Source organism: Mycteria americana, chromosome 2 (assembly GCF_035582795.1).
Source record: "Mycteria americana isolate JAX WOST 10 ecotype Jacksonville Zoo and Gardens chromosome 2, USCA_MyAme_1.0, whole genome shotgun sequence".
NCBI lineage: Eukaryota > Metazoa > Chordata > Aves > Ciconiiformes > Ciconiidae > Mycteria > Mycteria americana.
Window position 1 is genome coordinate 129,174,334 of NC_134366.1, and position 19,208 is coordinate 129,193,541.

The window sequence follows — 19,208 nt, forward strand, 5'->3', positions numbered from 1 at the left end:
TGGCTGTGTGCATTCATCAGGGAAAAAGTCAAGAGCAGTTAGTCCACACTTCAAGACTGGCTCTCAAGGAGGCCAAGGCCACTGCGATTTGGGATTATTCATATTTCAAAGCCAATTTGCAATATAAAATTGTTTAGGGGCTAAAGGAATATAAGCAATTGCCATGTGTGGTTGGTTTTTTTTTTGAGGGAGAGGTTTGTATTACTTAAAAATTGCCTACCATTGCTAATTTAGCATCTGCATGAAATGCTGTATTGTCTGGACTCCTGTATTTGCAAACAGAGCAGATAGCAGAAGTGTAAGCAGTTCCAGCACGGCTTCTTGGCTGCGACCTGGACTGACCCCATGAATGGCGAGTGGGGGGGAGCAGTATCGGACCTGGAAGCTTTCTTCTGTTATCGCTGGTGTGTGAACCTAGCAAAACTGCTTGGCTTCTCTGCTGAGCTTGCCACGTAGTTCCATCTATAATGTAAACATCTGTCTACTAACTGCACTGAAACCACCGTTTAATTTTGTGTAGGCTACCGAACAGCTGTCAGATGGGAGTGACTTTGGTTATCATGCAATGTCCCGGATGCAAGAGGTTCTGAATGCCTTTATCCTTGCTTGACTTTCCTGGTTTTGGACTGGATCCTTCTCAGCTATATGTTTTCAGTCTGTTAGTAGGCCTTTAAATAACCCCCAAGAGTGTGCTGGTTGTTATCCTCCTATAGAGCTCAAGTAAATTAGACAGGAGCATTGAGTTCATTGGATTGCTATGGATCCATTCAGTTCTTCTATGCATCTCCTATCCATTAGTGTTTCATCTCCAAGAGACTTTGTGATACTAGTTTTGACAGGCTGCATTATGCTGTACAAGGTTATGTCTTAAAATCATAAAACTATGAAAAGAGGATTCCCAGGATAGCATTACAAGCAACTGTAATGGCCGATGAGCTGAGATCTCTTAGAATTTTTTTCTGCCAGCATGGGCACACGTGTTGCTTTCAAGGTGACAGTAGGCTATGAGTAAGAATACCTGTGCAGCAAAATATACCAGAGACTTGGAAATGTTTGGTTTGGAAAAAGAATGCTCTTCACATACATTAGTATGCATTTAGCAAACAAAAGCTGTGTTGAGCACTCATCAGACTTTTCAAAGTCAAATGGGAATTTCAAACCACTTGATCCTGCAGAGCAGGCTGTCCATATATAGAAGGGGCCTTGTAACGTTCATTCTGAAGTTAGAGAAACAGCCTCATTGAAGAGACGCTCATACAGATGGTTAGGCTTCAAGACTTTTGAAATCTGGGATTTATTTGGCTGAATACCCCAGAAGTCATCTTTAAGTTCTCTGTGACTCATCCAGGCTGTCCGAACTTCTCAGGCTGAAGAGAGGAAGCGATGAGCAGGTTCACTTATGACAGAGCTTCCTGTTTTGCCTTGGACAGAAGGTGTTTAGAAAGACCTTTTTCATGATGGTTCTGCTGATCCAAGTTGAGTTCAGTGACTGGGCAAAAACAGGAGAGAAAATGCTGGTTGTGGGATGGCGGTCTTGCCAAACATTTTCAGCCTCCAAATAAGGCTTATTTTGGCAGAATGTTAAGCGATGCCTTTTGGGTTGCTTTTCATTTGGAGAGGCTGATGGGAAAGATGCTCTTCCCCAGGCACTGAACTATAAATATTTGACTTTTATACAACCAAAATGCTTCTGAGTAGACACGGAATAAGTGACGAAAAATGAGCTTTTACCAAACCTGTGGAATTCATTTGAACTTTGCCAGGTGTTTGGCTGTAAGACTGTGAGGTCCCATGTTTAACAGCTCATATACTTTGCCAATAATATGTGAAGTGTTTCATTATCTTATATGCTGTAGTTGGCACACATCAGTTTGCAGACAAAGAGCAATGGTTTATGACATTTGTGGATTCCATGTGCTGTTGTAGCCATGAAATGATGTGTGGTGTATGATAAGACAAATATATAAGAATGAAAAAGCTCATATAGCAAATATAAGATACTTTCAAGTCTATGATAAGTAAAACCATGAATTGTTAAGTAACATCAGTATTTTGATTTTTGTCTCCTCTTATAAATGCCAGGAGTGAAAAACAAATAAGAGGCTTGCCTTCAGCTCACCCAAGATGTTGAAGGATGAAGAGCTAATTTATTTTGAGGCTGCAAAATAACCAGGGCTTTTTAGGGTAGTTATCCTAAAGGCCAAATTTTTCACAAATTAAAGCTTATTTTAGGTGGACAAGCTTACTGGACCAACTGTGTACTCACACCAAGTCCCAATATCCAGTGAAGTATTTCAATCAGTATTGAAATAATTACTGCAAGATTCTGGTTGGATGAAAAGGTCTTTGTGTGTATTTTTATGGATGTTTTTGTCTTTGCTGTCTTCTTTGTTTTCTGAGTTTTAATCTTTCCAGAAAAAAATTAAAATGCTTGAAACTTTAACCTACTTCCAAGTAAATCTCTGATTGAACGAGTCTTTAATGTGTTGCTTTGCAGCATAGCAATGTGTGTGAAAGTGTCACTTCTGTATGTATAAATGTTTTGCTGAGGTGTAGGGTCTAAGGATGAAAAGCGATGGACTGTTTACACCAGCAGCTCCCCAGGCATGGGAATCTAGTGTGTTGCAAGAGTGGCGACGTTTGCTGTGGCAGTGCTTGCAGCAGCCTGTGTGGTCTGCCCTCCTGGCCTTAGCAGCCCGTCTGGAGAACTGGCAGGAGCGAGCTGCCCGGGAGACCTCGGTCCTTGGGTGAGCTCTGTAACAGCCCACCAAGGAGTCACGGGGCTGCTACCCAGCTGCAGGGAGCAGGGCAGCTCATGGAGATGTGCTGTGCCTCACCAACTGTAATCCAGGAAAAAAACAAGCCCCAGGTATCAAGAAGAGTGGGGAGGAGAAAGTTAGACTATGGAAATCAGAACAGGGAGCTTCTCGCTTTCCTGTCTTCTGCAAGGACTTTGACAGACTCTGCCACATTTGTGGTGGTTAGGACCTCTGTCAGATACATTTTCTTTAGAGAGCTAGTGAACCTTTGTGTGTGAACAAGAAAGCATGTCATTTGTCTGATGCTGAATTTCGATATTTGTAGTAGTTTTCTCCTTGAGGTAGTTAAGGAGTATAGAAGATGATTTTAATGAAATTTTAATTACTATTTCTAGTGTATTTTCTGTGCTGTAAACACTGACTGAAGGAAAGGTCAAAGACGGTCCCATCCCCTGTGGGACTGGAATCTAGTATTAGCCATCTGACCAAGAAATGATTAGACTAGTCAGTGAGGAAGACGAGGTGATGGGAGGACATGGTAAGAGTCACACTGTGTATATTTGTCTAAGTTAGTAGATCATAATACCTGCTTAGATGCAGGTGATCACTAGTTCCAAATAGCTGTTTCCTTTTCAAGGTATTCTTATTTATTTGGGGGAAGAAATTGAGAATAGTGTATTTGAAGTTACCTGAATTCAGTGGTTTCTCATTGTCAGAGAAACAGGCACTTCTAAGAGATGCATGTTTTTCTTTGTGTTTGAAAGAAGCAAAACCCAAGAAACTTCCAAAGAGCCCAAATCTTTTGAGGAAAATGATGAAAATAAAGCTTTTCACTGAGTCTCTTTTATTATGCTGGTACTTTTGTGGTTAGTCTCACTTCTAGTGACTGCACAGAGATCATTCATTCATATTCCTGATGTGACTGTTGTGAAGCCATTTCTCTGGCACTGATGGTGCAGCGAGCAGTAAGATCAGAGGATTCCTATATCAACTTTCTTTGTGCATTTGCTGCTTAACCTCCTTAACCTCCCTTTTGAAGAAACTACCTTATTTGGAGCAAGTAGCATACGCAGATCCAGATCCGGCAATGTTTTTTGGGCGGTAGCAATTCGATATGCAATTTTTATTCTCCCAGCTTCCACAGTGGAATTCACTATTTTCTATTTTATGTTGGTTGTCTGGACTCTCCGTGCACTGGATGGACAGAAGCTTTCCACAGACATCAAAAATGATCAGCAGTTTGACAGTGGAAATCTGTGTTTAAAACAGGCATAGATTTAGAGAGGACTTAAGAGTGTCCTAACTATTAGTCTGTCATCTATTTTTGCTTGTTGGGCAGAAAATAATTCAGTATTGTCTAGCTTTTAGATATAATATATCATGATTAGGATGTTTATGTAGGATAAGGAGATAATGTAGGATAGGATTATGTAGGATAGCAGAAAAATTCTGAGAAGGCTTGCTGGTACATTTCTGAGTGGTCTAACCCCAAATATGGATCAATTATAGATGCCCTCTGAACAAGGTGGGAAAACCAAACATATCTCTTTGGGCCATATGAAATGTCCTCTAAATAGCCTTTGAAAACATAAGCATGAGGTAAATTTTGGTTATTATTAATGAGCTGGTGTTTGATTTTGAACTACTGCGTAAATGAGAGAACCGTCAGATTATTAGTTTCTATCAGTAATCACTAAATGAAATTTTGTTAAAATACTTGTGAATAATTAATAAAATCAAATCACTGATGTTTTATCAAATCTTCATCTAAGACCTTAAGATAAATCTTGTGAAAATATACAATTTGCGTGAATTGAAATAGAAAAGTCAGAGTCCCAGCTGCCTAAAACATAAACCTGTACAATGCAGAGAAGGAAGTTACAGTTTAGGATGCCAGGAATTTGAGATATAATTTCAATATTCTTTCATCTTTGTCCTAAGAGATCAGTGCATGTAGAAGTAATAAGGCATGTCTGTATTTCAGTGCACATCATCTTAGGTCTAGGAGTGCCGAGTGTGAAAATAAATTTTTCTTATGTTGCATTTTGATCAGGATAAAATGACAGTTTTAGAGTCACACAGTGCACATAACAAGATAAGCAGTGCTGCTTCAGCACAACTTGCATGTACTGTTAGAAAGAGGTATATACTTAGAAAGCAAACGACAGCCCTGAAGTGATGGTGATATTGTAAGGCATTGGTATATAATGGTTATCTTTTATATCATTCTTACAGCCTTGGCACACATGGTTTATGCTCAAGAATTTAATTTCCTTAGTTTTATATTTTTACCGTCCTTAAAATCTGCCATTTATCCAAGAATGAATATAGGTAATTAAAGAATTCTATAAAACTTAGTATCTTGAGGGGGAAAATTATTAGAAAGCTGAATATTTGTATCAACATTTTATTTACAATGCTGTCTGTTCTCTCAATATATGCTCACAGCTCTCCATTGTTGTTGGTGGGAATTGCATATGCTGAAGTCAAGCAGAATTAAGCTTTCATGACCAGATAATTAACAGATAGATATAGTATCTCTGTGCTCTGTAAATTAGATGTTGGTCTTAAAGAGGGTTTTCAGAAGCCCTGGTTATGTTTTTTCACTTAGCTAAATTCCATGTTCTTACATGTTATTTTTTTATCCAGTGTATAGTTTTTGAAAACAACAATATGCTTTATGGTGACTGATGATTTTTGTTTAAACTGAGTCTACACATTGCCATGAAACATTTTTATATTTCAATGTAACTTGGAAATAAGATCCATTTCCTTAGGTGTTACTAATAGTGCTCTGGACTCTTACCATTGTAATGGTGTTAATTCTTCTCAGTCTCTGTTACGCTGGTCTGGCTTGCGCAAAGAGTCTAAAAAGGCCAGGACCCTAAGACCACCGGCATTGCAGGGAAATAACATCTGAAAAGCTCCCAATCTTACAGTCTGCCCTCCTGCTGATGAAGAGCAATAGCAGACTTGATTTGGGTTTATCTGTGGATGACTATTTTCTAAAAAATAACAAATCAAAGAAATAAATCAGTGCAGATCTTATATGACTTTTTATCTGCTTTGATTTGTTGGTTGCTGTAGCATGACTGATAGAAAAAGAAGTACACTTTCTATTTTGCTACTGGGAACATGCTTAAGCATATTTCATTTATTGTGGTACACTTCTGTCATTTCTCTGCCTTTTGCTTATACTTCCAAATGCATTCTACCACTTTTTTTTTTTTTAACTTTTTTTTCCCCAAATCTACATATTTTATAGTCATCAGTTCCTACTTCGTTTAAGTTCATATTCTTTTTTTTGCACCTTGGGTCAGCAGTTTCTATTTAGTCCTTACTTTGGAGAAAATCCTTAGTGGCTTCAACAGGCGGTCTCCTGGAATCAGCTCTTGGTTATGCCGTATTGAGTGCATGGTGTCTGTTAGAGAAGTGCGGCTATAATCACTGTGCTTGTTTGTCCGGTTACAATCTGAACTTGTAAGCCAAAATCTTTGTAATCAGTCAGGCCCTCCAGAACTTCTCTTTGAATTTGCTTTATTCCTGAAGTTTCTTCCTTCTCATCAAGCTACTTGCATGATGGTCAGAGCAGTAAAGGGAGACTGCAAAGTCAGTACCCTCCTTTCAGAGCCCAAAGAAAGAGGCATAGGAGTGTATTTGTGACTTTCTTGACAGGCAGGTTCCAAAATATGTACTATTGATTGGCTTGTGTGTTGCCTCTGAAAGGTGAAAGCAGCTGAAAGGTGCCTTCTTTAGTCAAATGATGGACTGTGGAGTGGAGATGTCCTATTCACATAATGCGTGTGTTGTAGGACTGGGGGAAATGAGATCCTGTGTTTGTTTTTGTATCCAGAATCTGCTCTGTTAAGTTGTCAGGTTCCTTACTAGTTTCCTTGAATGCAGAAGCATGTCTGTTTTGCAGGTGTTTTGCTAAAATTATGTTTCATTGTAAAGAACAGGTCTTATCCTGGTTTTTTTTTTTGTTTTTTTCTTTTTTTTTAAAGTGCTACATTCACTTGTGGAATCATATCAGCGATTATTAATAGCCAAACAGTTAACAGTAAAACAAAAATGTGCATGTCTTTGATTTTGATTTAAATCTTTGAATAATCTTTTGCTGAGCCATGCAAAACGCTTCTATTGTGTGATTGTTTGAATCATCACTAACGAAGTTGACACACCCATGACGTTTTTGGCTTTGATACCTGGAGGACTTACTGAAGCGGCTGGAGGGTTTGGTTGTGTTCCACATCTCACAGCATCATGGGACACTGGGACAGTAGTTGCCTCAGGGAAGCAAGAGAAAATCAGCACTGGCATCGTCACCGTTCATCTTCACTCCCACTTTGACTCTGCTCTGGTTCCTTTTAGCTTCTCACTTCTTTTCCTCAATGCAACAGTAGGAGAGCATCATAACTCGGTCTGTGCAGAAAAAAAAAGACTAAAGATGGCTTGATCTCAATTTTTTAAGTATGTATCTGAGCAAAAGTAGGTGATACTTCAGGGTTCTTTACTTTGGCAAAGGGGCTTTACAAAATCTAAATACTAGGCATTTAAAGCTAATCAGATTTAACCTGGGAATAAACTGAAAAATAAGTTAAGCAAAGGTAAGTAATTATTGAAAAATTGCTAAGGTATATAGTGGACTATCCATAAGGAAGTCTTTGAAACAAGATATCTTTCTAAAAGGTATGTGCTGTAAATCAACCAGAAGTTATAGCGTGTGTGATTAGGAGGCTGGTCCAAATGGAGATGGTGGTTTCTGTTAAATTTCTGGGTTGTACTACAGAAAAGCAATAAGGAAGAAGGGACTTGTTGCTCCTTTTTAAGTTACCAACACCGCTTGGCTTTTCTGTCAAATAGGCCTTATTAAAAATGGGTTGTGTATTGACAAGAATGATAAATGTTTAAACTCTATGGGTTTTTCCTGTATTTCATTCTTAACTGAAAAGGTAGGCTCTCTTCAGGAAAAACAACTATGTTAATAACTTTTAATTGTTAAAACTTGTTAAAATGTGCTAGTTTGCAGGGTTGAGAGGCTTTGCTTAGGTTGTAGGGTAGGAGAGGAAGGCTCTCTCCCTCCCTTTTCTTTAAACTGTCTGGGTCCTGACATCAAATTCGGGGGCATGCCTTGCTGTGCAGAAACCAAAGACTTCATACTTTCTCCTCTTGCACCGTCAGTTCAGGAAGCAGGAATAATGGATCTCCTGAATGACGGCAGTGATGTTAGTAAGGGATTTTGCTTGTGAAATTAAGTCTTCCCTTCCAGATGGGGAGCACCTAGCATCATCCTAGCTGGTGCCACTGCGACGGCTGCAGAAGACCTGGCTTCTCCCACTTCTATGGAATGTAGGCAGAGCTGGCACACCGGCCATCATCGGCCACAAAGAAGTGCCCTAAATATATTCAGCCCTCTGGAAGCACCCTGTTTGTGTTGGGCATACTTAGAAGCTCAGACATGATATTAATATAAGTATGCCAATAGGTATGCCAATAGGTAGAAGGACAAAAGCCGCTATAATATTAGAATAGAAAACATACAGGAATAACAGGATAGCTTTGCTGGTGGAGAAGTGGCATGATACGCTAAAATTCAGATTCAAACAAACTAAATAAATTAACTGTATCACAGTATGCCTGTGGATGCCAATTAGAAGGAGTATTACAATGTTGTGGTTACAATATTGATCACTTGGTTGGGCAACTAACAATGAACATGCTATGCTAAGAGAGAGTAAAAAATCACAATAATAATGAAAAACTTTGTTTCTGTATAGGTGGCATAAACATCATATAGGCGTATAAGACAGAGCCTCTTTTTTTTTTTTTTTTTGACACCATAAATGACATTTTAGAGTCATTTGGTCACACTGACCGAAGAACAAACAAGAGGAGAAACAGCTTGTGATTTAGGCCTGAGTTACTGTGCCAGACATGGCCCAAAAGGCAACTACCAAAGAGTCAGTGCAGTAGCAATCACCATGTACTGAAGCTCAACTTTCTTGTGGGAGTGAAAGAGACACAGAGGTGTTAGGTAAAACTGAGGAAGCCTCTCTGAAAGGAGAGGAAAACAGCCACAATTTTAAATTTCTTGAAGTGCCATGAAGTATAAGGGGTGGTTTTAGGGTCTTTTTGATAGGTAGTGTGTATTTGCTCTCTGGAAAGTAGTTTCTAAACAGACTAAAAAAGAATAAAAGAAATAAAAATACATAACCGAAAATGTGGAAGTCATTCCAAATAAGGAACATACAAAAAAGAATAAACTTTCACAAGATGCATGTCAAACCATAGTAAGGTACGCCAAGAAGATCCTGAAGAAGGCTGCGAAAGACATAAAAGTAAATAAATTAACTGTTCTATTTCAAACATATTAGAAGTTGAAACTCTACTGATATATCTGTAGAATCAGTGTATGGAAGAAATGTGATAGCATTGTACTGATATTCAGTATGGAGGAGCTTACAGCTGCTACAACATTTTTTTGCAGGATGTGAGGCAGGGAGATATATTCAAATTGAGTCAGGATAGTTTTAGGCCGAGTATAACATAATTTTTACAAAATTCTGAGGACAGATGCTGCTTACCCAGGAGTTTAAATGACACCAATATGGAATTGCCAAGTTGTTAACTGGAGTATGTGTCCTAGCTGTTACTAGTCGAGGGATGGAAAGTGGCTCTTTGTGTTACCAGTCTAGAGAGTCTGACTTTGTGGCAGGCGGACTGTTAGAGGCTAAGTAATGAAGATTAGGTGAGGAGGCACAGGGATATGTTTTGCGAAAGATTGCCATTCTGGTTTTGTAGCCCTGCTTCACCGTTCTGCCGATTTTTTGGATTCTGCGTGCTGCCTCTCTGAGAAACATGATCCACTGCCATCACCATTCCTGTTATAAAATTATGGTGGTGTTCAGTAAGTGGGAAAGTTCCCTTCTGAGAAGGATGTGAGAAGTAAAAATTTAAGTTTGCAGAGTAAAGGGATTTTTCCACTAGGGTCTTACTAGGTTAGTCCGTGTACATGGGCCTATTGGTGTATTTATGAGAGGATGAAGGACAAGGTTGGCTTATTCAAGCAGGAAAGTCCTTTGCAGGACAGTAGAGAAAGATCGTAACACTTAAGGACTGAAAGTGGCAGGTGAAATTCTATGTTAATAAATGCAAAATAATCCATTTAGGGAGGAAAACCAGCTGTGACTATGTTATTCAATGCTAGACTCTACGTTAGCTGTTACTGTTCAGGGAAGAGACCTTGAAATAGTTGCAGGCAGGTCTATGCAAACTTTAGCTTACAGCTAGTCGAAAAGATAAATAAATTTTAGGAATGAATAGGAAGGGGACAGACAACTAAACAGGAACCATCCCTGACTTTGCTTAAATACAGGATAGATTTCTTGTTATTTGTAACAGGCCAAGTAAATAGATGTTCATTTACTTAAGTATTGACTGATTTCATAGGACGCCAATCCAATTTTAAAAAAGCAGGCTCAAAGGGTGATAAAAGCATCAAAATGTCTAAATGAAACTTTTCCCCTCAAAAATCAAGTTTTTTGAAGTCACTTTGCAAGTTGCTTCTCCAAGCCCTTGCAGCTGTGGGATTCACAGACTCCGTAAGTTGGCTGTACTTAAAAAGTGTCATGATTGATGTGTCATACCATAACTACCGAGAAACATCAGGCTGTTAGGAAAACAGTCTAGTGAGCAGCTCACAATACTTACAGAGCCATTTCAATATCTATTAGCCTGTGGAGTTGTCCGTGATCATCGCATGGGCAAACATCCTTAGGTTTTTTGACATGTAATGGTATGGGGTGGTGGTTAATTACATTTTATGTTAGATGTTACAAACTAACTCTAAAAATCAGTTTGTAGCAAATGACACTTCATGTGCAAATCATTAGTTTAAAGACAGAGTATGTCAATGTTAATTTTTATTAGGGATCAAAGAGAAAGAAGATGCAAAGTGAAAAGCAGAGGTAATGTTCTCTTGGGAGGAGAACAGAGGGATATAGTCATGTAATGCCATGCATATTAGCCAGAATTTTATCAACAGTTACCTTAGCTTTCTTTTCTCCTTCCCATGCTTTCTGGGATTTGAAGAGGGAGGGTCACGTCTCCCCCTCCTTCCTGTGCAATAAATAGTTAACAACATGGGCATTTTCAATGTCCTGGGGCACTCCTTTGAGTTAACAATTAACATAGGAGAGACACCCTGTCAGTTATTGTTTCAGCCTCTCTTTCTGCAGACGTGCAAAAGTATTCTGGTTCTTGGTTGGCAATTTCACACTCAGAAGGATTTCTGTTAGCCAAAAGGACTAGGTGGTTATTATTATAATAATAAATATTATTATTATTTCCTTAATGTCAGCATAGATTCTATAGGCTGTGGCAGAAATGATGAGGACAATTGGCCTTCCCTGTGTTTGAGATCTGACTGTTGCACAAATTTAATAGTTTCCATCAGTTAAACTAAATAAATATGTATAATATATATACATGCATATAGATTTAATGAAATCTGTATCATTTGTTTGTTACCTCCGAACTACCAAAAGTTTTGGAAACACATACAGATGTCCGTTGCCTTAGCAGAAGTTGCAGTAACTCTATTTACTTAGCATTATTCTTTTGGATGGGTATATTGACTGCTGTAAGTGACATCAAACTCAGGCTGAAAGTTTCCAAACTGAGACAAGCTCTGCCAAAACAGAAAGAATTCTGTTATTGTTGAACTCTAGATGCCTAACATGCAACTCTCAAACAGCAGTGCTGTGTTTTGGGAAATAGTGATCAACTGGGACCCAGAAGCAGGCCACAAAAAGACATTGCTGGCTCCAAATGGCAAATTCCCTTCTCTGAAAGGGCAAAAGGAAAGGAGGTAAGGGATGTTTACAGAGAGTGGTTGTTATTCCTCCTTCCTTATGCACTTCTAAATATGCAGTTTCCTATCTGAAAGAATTTCTCAGCGAGGTAAGACTTATATTTCCTGCAACTGATCAAACTAGAGGAAAATAAAGACAGGAATAAGATCAGGATGGCTAGTAAGAATGAGAGTGATTCTAGAGCATACCATCCAATTTTGATTATATTTTGCAATTTACTGTAAATACCCTTATGATACTTTCATATTTCTGGGGGAATTCTTCAAACTTTTGATCAGCTAACTTCCATGGGGATTTATATGAGTAATGACCTTGGGGCTCTCGATGTGGAAATAATTATCCTCCTACTGGATGCTACCTTGTCAGCCTGTCTAGTACTACCACAGATTTCTGTGTGTGCTCAGCTAGGCCAAACCTTGAGAAATGAAGCTGCATCAGGCTGCTTTGCTTTTCCTCCATCCTAAGACCTGTTTGCACTAGAAAGTGCAAACTTCATTCCTAGACCTGGGAATGACTGACCAATGCTCACTTCTGTTTATTTAAGGAATTACCAAGGTGTTGTAAAGGATAACTCATAATTGGGAGTCTGGGGATGTCCAGTGCGACACAATGACATTGTCCAGTCTGAGATATGAACAATGGAGTCTTTGCTGCTGGCACTGTGTTAACTGGCAGGGCCGTGCTTCTCCCTCTTTGCAGGGCAGGCAAATACAAGGGGACAGGTGCTGAGCACTGCAGTTCTGGTAACAGCAATGGTTGCAGGGCATCTGTGCTCCCAGTCTTTCCTTCAGGGGCATAAAAACCCCCACATGTAGCTAGTCAAGAAACAGATATGTATCAATAAAATAAAGCCAGAGTGTAATTAAACAATAAAACATGACAAACAGTGCATTTCTAGGGAATTACAACATGCCTTGGGTGGAGTTGTAAGGCATGAGGCCAAAGGTTGGATGGCTTTAATCACCCAAGACACACAGAAAACCCTTAATGCTGACAGTGCTGGAGAAAGGCAGAGTGGGATGGTGTGGGCAGTGTTTCTGCATGCAGTTTAGAAACTAAGTTTTGATTTTATCCTGTCTGGGTGCAGAAATGTCTGTATCTCCTGCATGCCTTTTGCTGTGTATGGCCTCAGCTGGTTAAGCTACTAAGACTGCAAAATGATGCTGGCACGTCCAACCAGCTAGTCACTTGTTCAGCACCCAAGTAGTCTAATGTGTGGAGCAGAAAGTTTTACTCTGGATTAAGGCAGTTTTTTCCAGCCTCTGTGCCTGGGCTGGGATGTCCGTGAGTAGAGCTCAAGAGCAATGAGAGCAGCTGCTAACTCTGGTATGGGGAACAGGGAACCAGGAGAATGAGAGGATCCCTGGGATGCTCTAAGTTGGACTGCTGAGGGGTCTGTGCTGAGGCTAAGGCTGGGGAGCCTTGTGGTGACATATCTGGGTAACAGACATCTTGTGACCAGGGACTTGGCCAAAAAGGCCCAGGGGATGAGCTGGAAGCCAGAGTTACTTTGTCCAGTGAGGAGGGACGAATGATGGGTGAGACCATTTGAATGCTTTTCAGTGTGGATGATTAAAATGTAATTGTGATACCACCAGGTGCCCTGATGGCTACTATTGTGCTTCTGTACAGGGGGCTGTGAGATTTCAAGGAGCTGTGGGTGGGATGGCCAGCTTCTTCCTCTTCACGCTGATCTTCTCCAAGTGACCATTCTAAGGATCTGAAGCTCTAACCAAGAGGTAGGTATGAGGCGATGCTTGCAGGTGCAGCGTTTCTCTTACCCTGTGTTCTTCCTCTCTGTTAGCTTCTGGCATTTGGCTGGAGAGACAGAAGACTTCTGCAGAGACAGGAGACTTCTGCTGAGAACCGCCGTGGGCAGCAGGGTGTCATCTCTCAGTGAGGGGCAGAACCTAAACCCGAGGCGCTCGCTGCAGGGGCAGCTCCCGGGAGGGTGCGAGAGTAACAGGCTTTTGGAGAAGAGGTCTTGTGAGGTGGGAGCCTTTGTGTCATGCTGGTAATAAAGTGTTCAAAGACAGAACATGCTGATTCACAGAAATTGAGACCGTTTGTGGGAAAGGGTTGGCTTTCACAAATATCTTGACTTGAAAACTATTGTGGAAATAAAGTTTTGGAACTGTCAGAATGTTTTGGTGGTTTCTAACTGAATGGCTTTCTCATTCAAAATTACTTTTTGTTTAGAAAATTAAACTTAATGGCATCTTTAAGAAGTTGCATTGAAAAGATATGGTTTGAAATTGTGAAAGCAAAATGTTGACCTTGACCTCCAGGTTTTTTTTTCTTTGCTCTTTAGTTTTGAAAATTTTAATAATTTAAACCTTTCCTCCCACTTTGGATTGTGGAAAAAATTATTGATATCTAGAAAACTGTTTACAGGGAAACTGTTTCTCTCTCAGCTTAACATAATGGACTGTGCCACTTTAACATGGAGTAGCCCCATTTAAAAACAAGAAGTTTCTAATAAATTCACTTAAAAATTAAATAAAATGATTCTATTGCTACATAAGCCACCTTTTACTGCCACAATTAGTCTCCCACAAGTACAACCAGGTTTTCTGATTTTAGGCTTAAAATGATTACTGATGATTGTAATGCACTCAAAAGAAACCAAATACAGATGGTTAAGTTTGAACAATGTTTTTCTCACACAGTATTTAACGTTCAAGAAAGTCATAAAACAAAGAAGTCCCAATTCAGTACTGTGCAGCATGTCCTGCTGATGTGTTTATTTCTGTTGCCTGGATTTTAATCACTGGGATGTGCTCACTTCAAATGTGATGCTAAACATTGCCCATTATTATAATGCATTTCCCAGGAAAGTGCATTCTGACTAGCATGCAAAGCGCAGGAGAAAAACATAGGGGGATTATTATTATTTTTTTTAAAACGTGGCCTTAAGAAAAACAATGGTTCATTCTTTCAAGCCTTGGATCCCGAGTCTTATATATACTGTTACCAGTTTGGCGCAGGGAAAGGGCCTTCCAAGTGAGTGTAAATTACAGTTGTACCTATGGCCTCACAGTGCCAGCGGGCCATACTCGAAGTGTGAATTCAGCTCCTCACAACTCACTGTCATACTTTCTGCCACCACTGTGCCAGGAAGCTTCTTGGCATGGCTCACAGCCTTACCAATGTGCTTAGTCAAGCCCCAGTCCCCGTCTGCTCTGTGTGGACATTAAAGATGCCGCTATGCTTTTTCCTAAGAGTAGTGGTTTGTTGCAGAGTCCTTGACTATAATTATGTCCCACAGTAACCGTTGCGCAGCAAGACACGAATCAGTTGACGACTTCCAGTCCAGCAGTGGTTGCGTTTTGGTGGTGATGATACAGATTTCTGGAGCGGCGAGTGAGTGAGTTAGTTATATGGTGAAGCGTTGTTGCTGACGTCGTTAGGTTGGCTGGGCTTGCTGGTTCAGCTTGTGTGCTGAAAGTGCTTCTCATCACGGTGATGTCAGGGTGCCGTGGTGACATAAGATGTATAGAACAGATACGATTGCTTTTTTTTTGTTCGTAACATTGAAACTTTTATAGTACTACGTATAGTTTCAATCTCTTGCATTAAAATGATGATGGATGGTGAAGGTGAGTGGAAGGTAAAGCAGAATAGCTATGGGGGAAAGGTGGCAGCTTTCCAGGTTGCCCATATTATTGAAACTAAGACAAAACATTTTGGTTTTGCTAGCACTGGCTAGAACCTCAGCATACCGGCTCTGATTCAATCAAGCACAAAACCTGTTCATTCTGTGACTCTCCCCACTTTTAGAGCCTTTCAAGTATTTTTGCCCTGGAAACTTTATGACAGTAATATCTTGCAACGTAAAACATTATTGTCCTACACCGTGCACTCAGGACTTTATCATTAAAAGCAGCAAGTTGGCAGATTTGCTGGGGAGCTGGTTGGGTGCCTCCATGTCATTAGTCGATGTTACATGTGTTACTGAAGGCCAGCGCTCACTGCTTAGTGTGGAGGTACAGAGAAAGAAAAGAAGCGCTGTTGGCAGACGTCATCAGCTAGTTGTTCTTGTCTGCAATTTCATGATGTTTAAGGCACCGTGGAGCTTTTTTCTCATTAGTGAGAGTCAGTATGCAGAAAACAGATCTCATGAAGTGCTGGTGTATTGTGTCACCCTGTTCCATCTTCATTTCAGCATCACCCACTCGCGCCTTGCCTGAAAAGTTACACGCTCTGCAGGATGCCTTGGGAAGACGGATTGTTTTCATTTGCAGAGAGGTTTGCAGCAGAGCACTTTTAAAATGACATTGTAAGAAATTGCTACAGTGCAAGACCTGCTCTGACTTTTATTTATATAAAAAGAGATCAGGGTTAGGATTTCTAGTTGGAAGAAACCCATGATTTTACTAGGACAGGGGGGCTCATTCTTCTCTCTTGGCATGCCATGCTCTCTGCAATCTATTTGAGAGGCAATAAAGGCAGTAATAAAGTGGCAATCAAAAACAATGCTTCAGTAGTCCTGAGCCGCAGTTTGTGGGATTTCATTTGGAACTTATTTACCTAACCTCCTCCCACACAGCTATCTGTCTTAGGCACCTACACGAGTCTCCTCTTTGCAGTACTTGAGGCCATCAGAATCTTAAATTTAGCTCTTTCTCATGCCAGCCCAGAAGGCTTTATTGTTGGAAAGGGGAAGGGCAGAGAGGTAAGAGTGTATGGGCACTACAGGTATGGAGTACAGAGATGGTAGTAATGACTCTGGAGCCAGGAGCAATACATTTGCATCAGTGCCACGTTATACCAGGTTAACCGACCCTCCTAAGAAGAAACCCATGTTTTTCAGGGATGTGCTGGGGGACTGTCCTGCCACCATATCTGAGTGAGAGCTTCTCCATGTCTCTGCACCATACTATGCTGCACTGCACCCAAACGGTGCTCAGGGGGTCAGAGCTGTCAGTGTTTTGGTGCTCTGAAGTACAAAGTAGATACGCCTGAGTGACTTAGAATCATAGAATCAAGGTATATCTCAAGTTGGAAGGGACCCATAAGGATCATCAAGTCCAACTCCCTGCTCCTTGCAGGACTACCTAAAACTGAACCATATGACTGAGAGCGTCATCCAGACGCTCCTTGAACTCTGACAGGCTTGGTGCCATGCCCACTTCCCTGGGGAGCCTGTTCCAGTGACCGACCACCCTCTCAGTGAAGAACCTTTTCCTAACGTCCAATCTGAACTTCCCCTGATGCAGCTTCATTCCATTTCCTCGTGTCCTATCGCTGGTCACCAGGGAGAGGAGATCAGCACCTGCCCCTCAGCTGCCCCCCTAAGCAAGTTGCAGACTGCGATAAGGTCACCCCTCAGCCTTCTCCAGGCTGAACAAACCAAGTGACCTCAGCTGCTCTTCCTAAGTCTTGCCCTTGAGGCCTTTCACCACCTCGGTCGCCCTTCTCTGGACACACTCTAATAGTCTGATGTCCTTCTTATACTGAGGTGCCCAGACCTGCACACAGTACTCGAGGTGGGGCTGCACCAGTGCAGTGCAGAGTGGGACAATCACCTCCCTCAACCAGCTGGCTATGCTGTGCTTGGTGCACCCGAGGACACGGTTGGCCCTTTTGGCTGCCAGGGCACACTGTTGACTCATATTCAACTTGCCATCAACCCAAACTCCCAGATCCTTATAGCCAGTCCTATAGCCAGACTAGAGGACTATAGTCAGTCCTATAGCCAAACTCCCAGTTCTATAGCCAGACTTACCTCACAGCAGCTGAATGTACCTCCTGTGGTCCCTTCCAACCTGAATTCCTGCATGATCCCGTGATCCTACATTTCACAAGTGCAGAGCTATTGCTGTAACCACTGGGCAGTCCTTTCCTTTACCCTTCAGCTGTGGTTAGTTGTCTACACCAACAGTGAGACGGTAGGTGACACTGACAGCAGTGCTTCTCAACTGGCAGTACAGCTGAGCAAATAGTTCAGAATGAAGTTGACGTATTGTCTTTTATTGACAAGCGTATAATAAAAGCAAGATATCTATGAGCTGGACATAATTTTCTCATATTCGTTATTTTACATATTTTAGAAAGCTGTCTTTCACAGATCTTTTCTCTATGTGTTGGTTATGAACCATTCTGTGAGCATCACTGGGCTTCTTGATTGCTACTTTGCAATTAGGTACCAGGACTTTCTGACCTACCTGGGGCAAGTTCACAGCATTGCTGGCTTTCATAATCCAGAGTGGATAGGTTAGATGCTTTCTCTTATTCTTCAGGATGGCAAGATTGACGTATACTTTCTGCAAGTTTTCATGCCAGTAGATATTAACCTGGATGTGCTGAAGAAAGGCTGAAGAGAGGACTGAATGATCTTAACATTTAAAATTATACACATAGAAGAGGCTTGTTTCTCCGTTTCCTCTGTTTTACATTATTGCTGTGGAAGTCCTTTTCCTTTCCCCTCTCTGTATTTTTGCACATATCTTCTGTTGGGCAGGAACAAGTTTAAAGGGTAGAGCTGAACAGCTAGTGATAGAAATATTATACAGTTTTTATATGCATAGGTACTCTTCTGTCTCTGGAGACTAATAGATTTAAGGTCCTAGACTAATTGTTATATACACAACTGACGGAAAATTGGGACAGAGTTGACCATGATTATGAATTTATGCAGAGCATTTCCTTCAGTTTTCACTCTTCCAGAGTAAGGGTGGGATTCTGTGTTCCTTGCTCGAGCAAAGTCCTGCTGTGCTGAATCAAGGTAATGGGCTATTGCCTGAATGAAGACTGCAGCATTTAGGAATATAGGTCCAAGCAGATTTTCTACTCTTTATTAACTTTCTTCTTTGCTGTGGGATTTGAGCACATCCCACTCCTTAATATGTTTCTCTTTGTAACATACTTTGGGATGGAGGAAAATGTTGTCCTCTCAAGTCTGCCTATAGGGAATTGACATGGGGAGAGGTGAAAAACTTTAAAACGTTCAGATTTCCAGCGGTACAGATGGGACCTTACTCAGGTGCCTCACTCTTACAGCTGGTAGCTAGGCATTTTGGAAAATGCCCCTAGAGATGTCTCTGAACACCAGTGACGTGGCAGAGCAGGGACTTGGACCCAGCCTGGTGTCCTGGATGCTTAGCTAGTGCTGCAAATGCTGGTTTATCCTTCCTGTCCTAACACTGCGCTTAGTCCTGTCACTGCTGCCTTTGATTTAGAAGGGCCACTCTGAATAGTAAGACTGTACTCAGGGTGAGTAATGGTGGTGAAATTAGTCTGTCTTTTTAGTAGCTGATTTTTAAGCCTGAAAAATCTGGCATCTTCACAAATTGTGAATCAGTGCATCCAGCTACAGATGTTATCCTCTGCAAACTGAGGAGCCCGTACCCAGCTGTACTGCTGTTGAACTACAGAAACGCTATGTGAATGTGATTCCTATTTCTAGCATATCCAGAAGATACTTGCTTTCTCTTTGTAGAAGGAAAAGATCAGAGAAGGTGAAAAGCAAACTAGAGTAACACAAAGGAAGGGGAAAAAATGTGTTCAAAAGACCTTTGTCTCTCCCCAGCTTCCTGCTCTCTCCCCCTGCCCCCCGCCTCCTCTTCCTTCTGTC

The 19,208-nt window shown here is 41.0% G+C and overlaps 1 protein-coding gene across 9 annotated transcripts in view; it reads left to right on the forward strand.

Moving 5' to 3' along the window:
- LOC142406125 (chloride channel protein D-like) overlaps nt 1-13,667 on the forward strand; it is a 95,560-nt gene extending 81,893 nt beyond the window's left edge. For 8 of the 9 annotated variants that reach the window (XM_075494622.1, XM_075494624.1, XM_075494630.1 and 5 more), the window contains one exon: nt 13,437-13,667. In XM_075494622.1, the coding sequence (XP_075350737.1) occupies nt 13,437-13,495 (59 nt within the window). In that variant the 3' untranslated portion in view covers nt 13,496-13,667. The remainder of the gene's footprint in view (nt 1-13,436) is intronic. The other variant, XR_012774447.1, reaches the window with a different exon arrangement.
- Nucleotides 13,668-19,208: the final 5,541 nt, after the last annotated feature.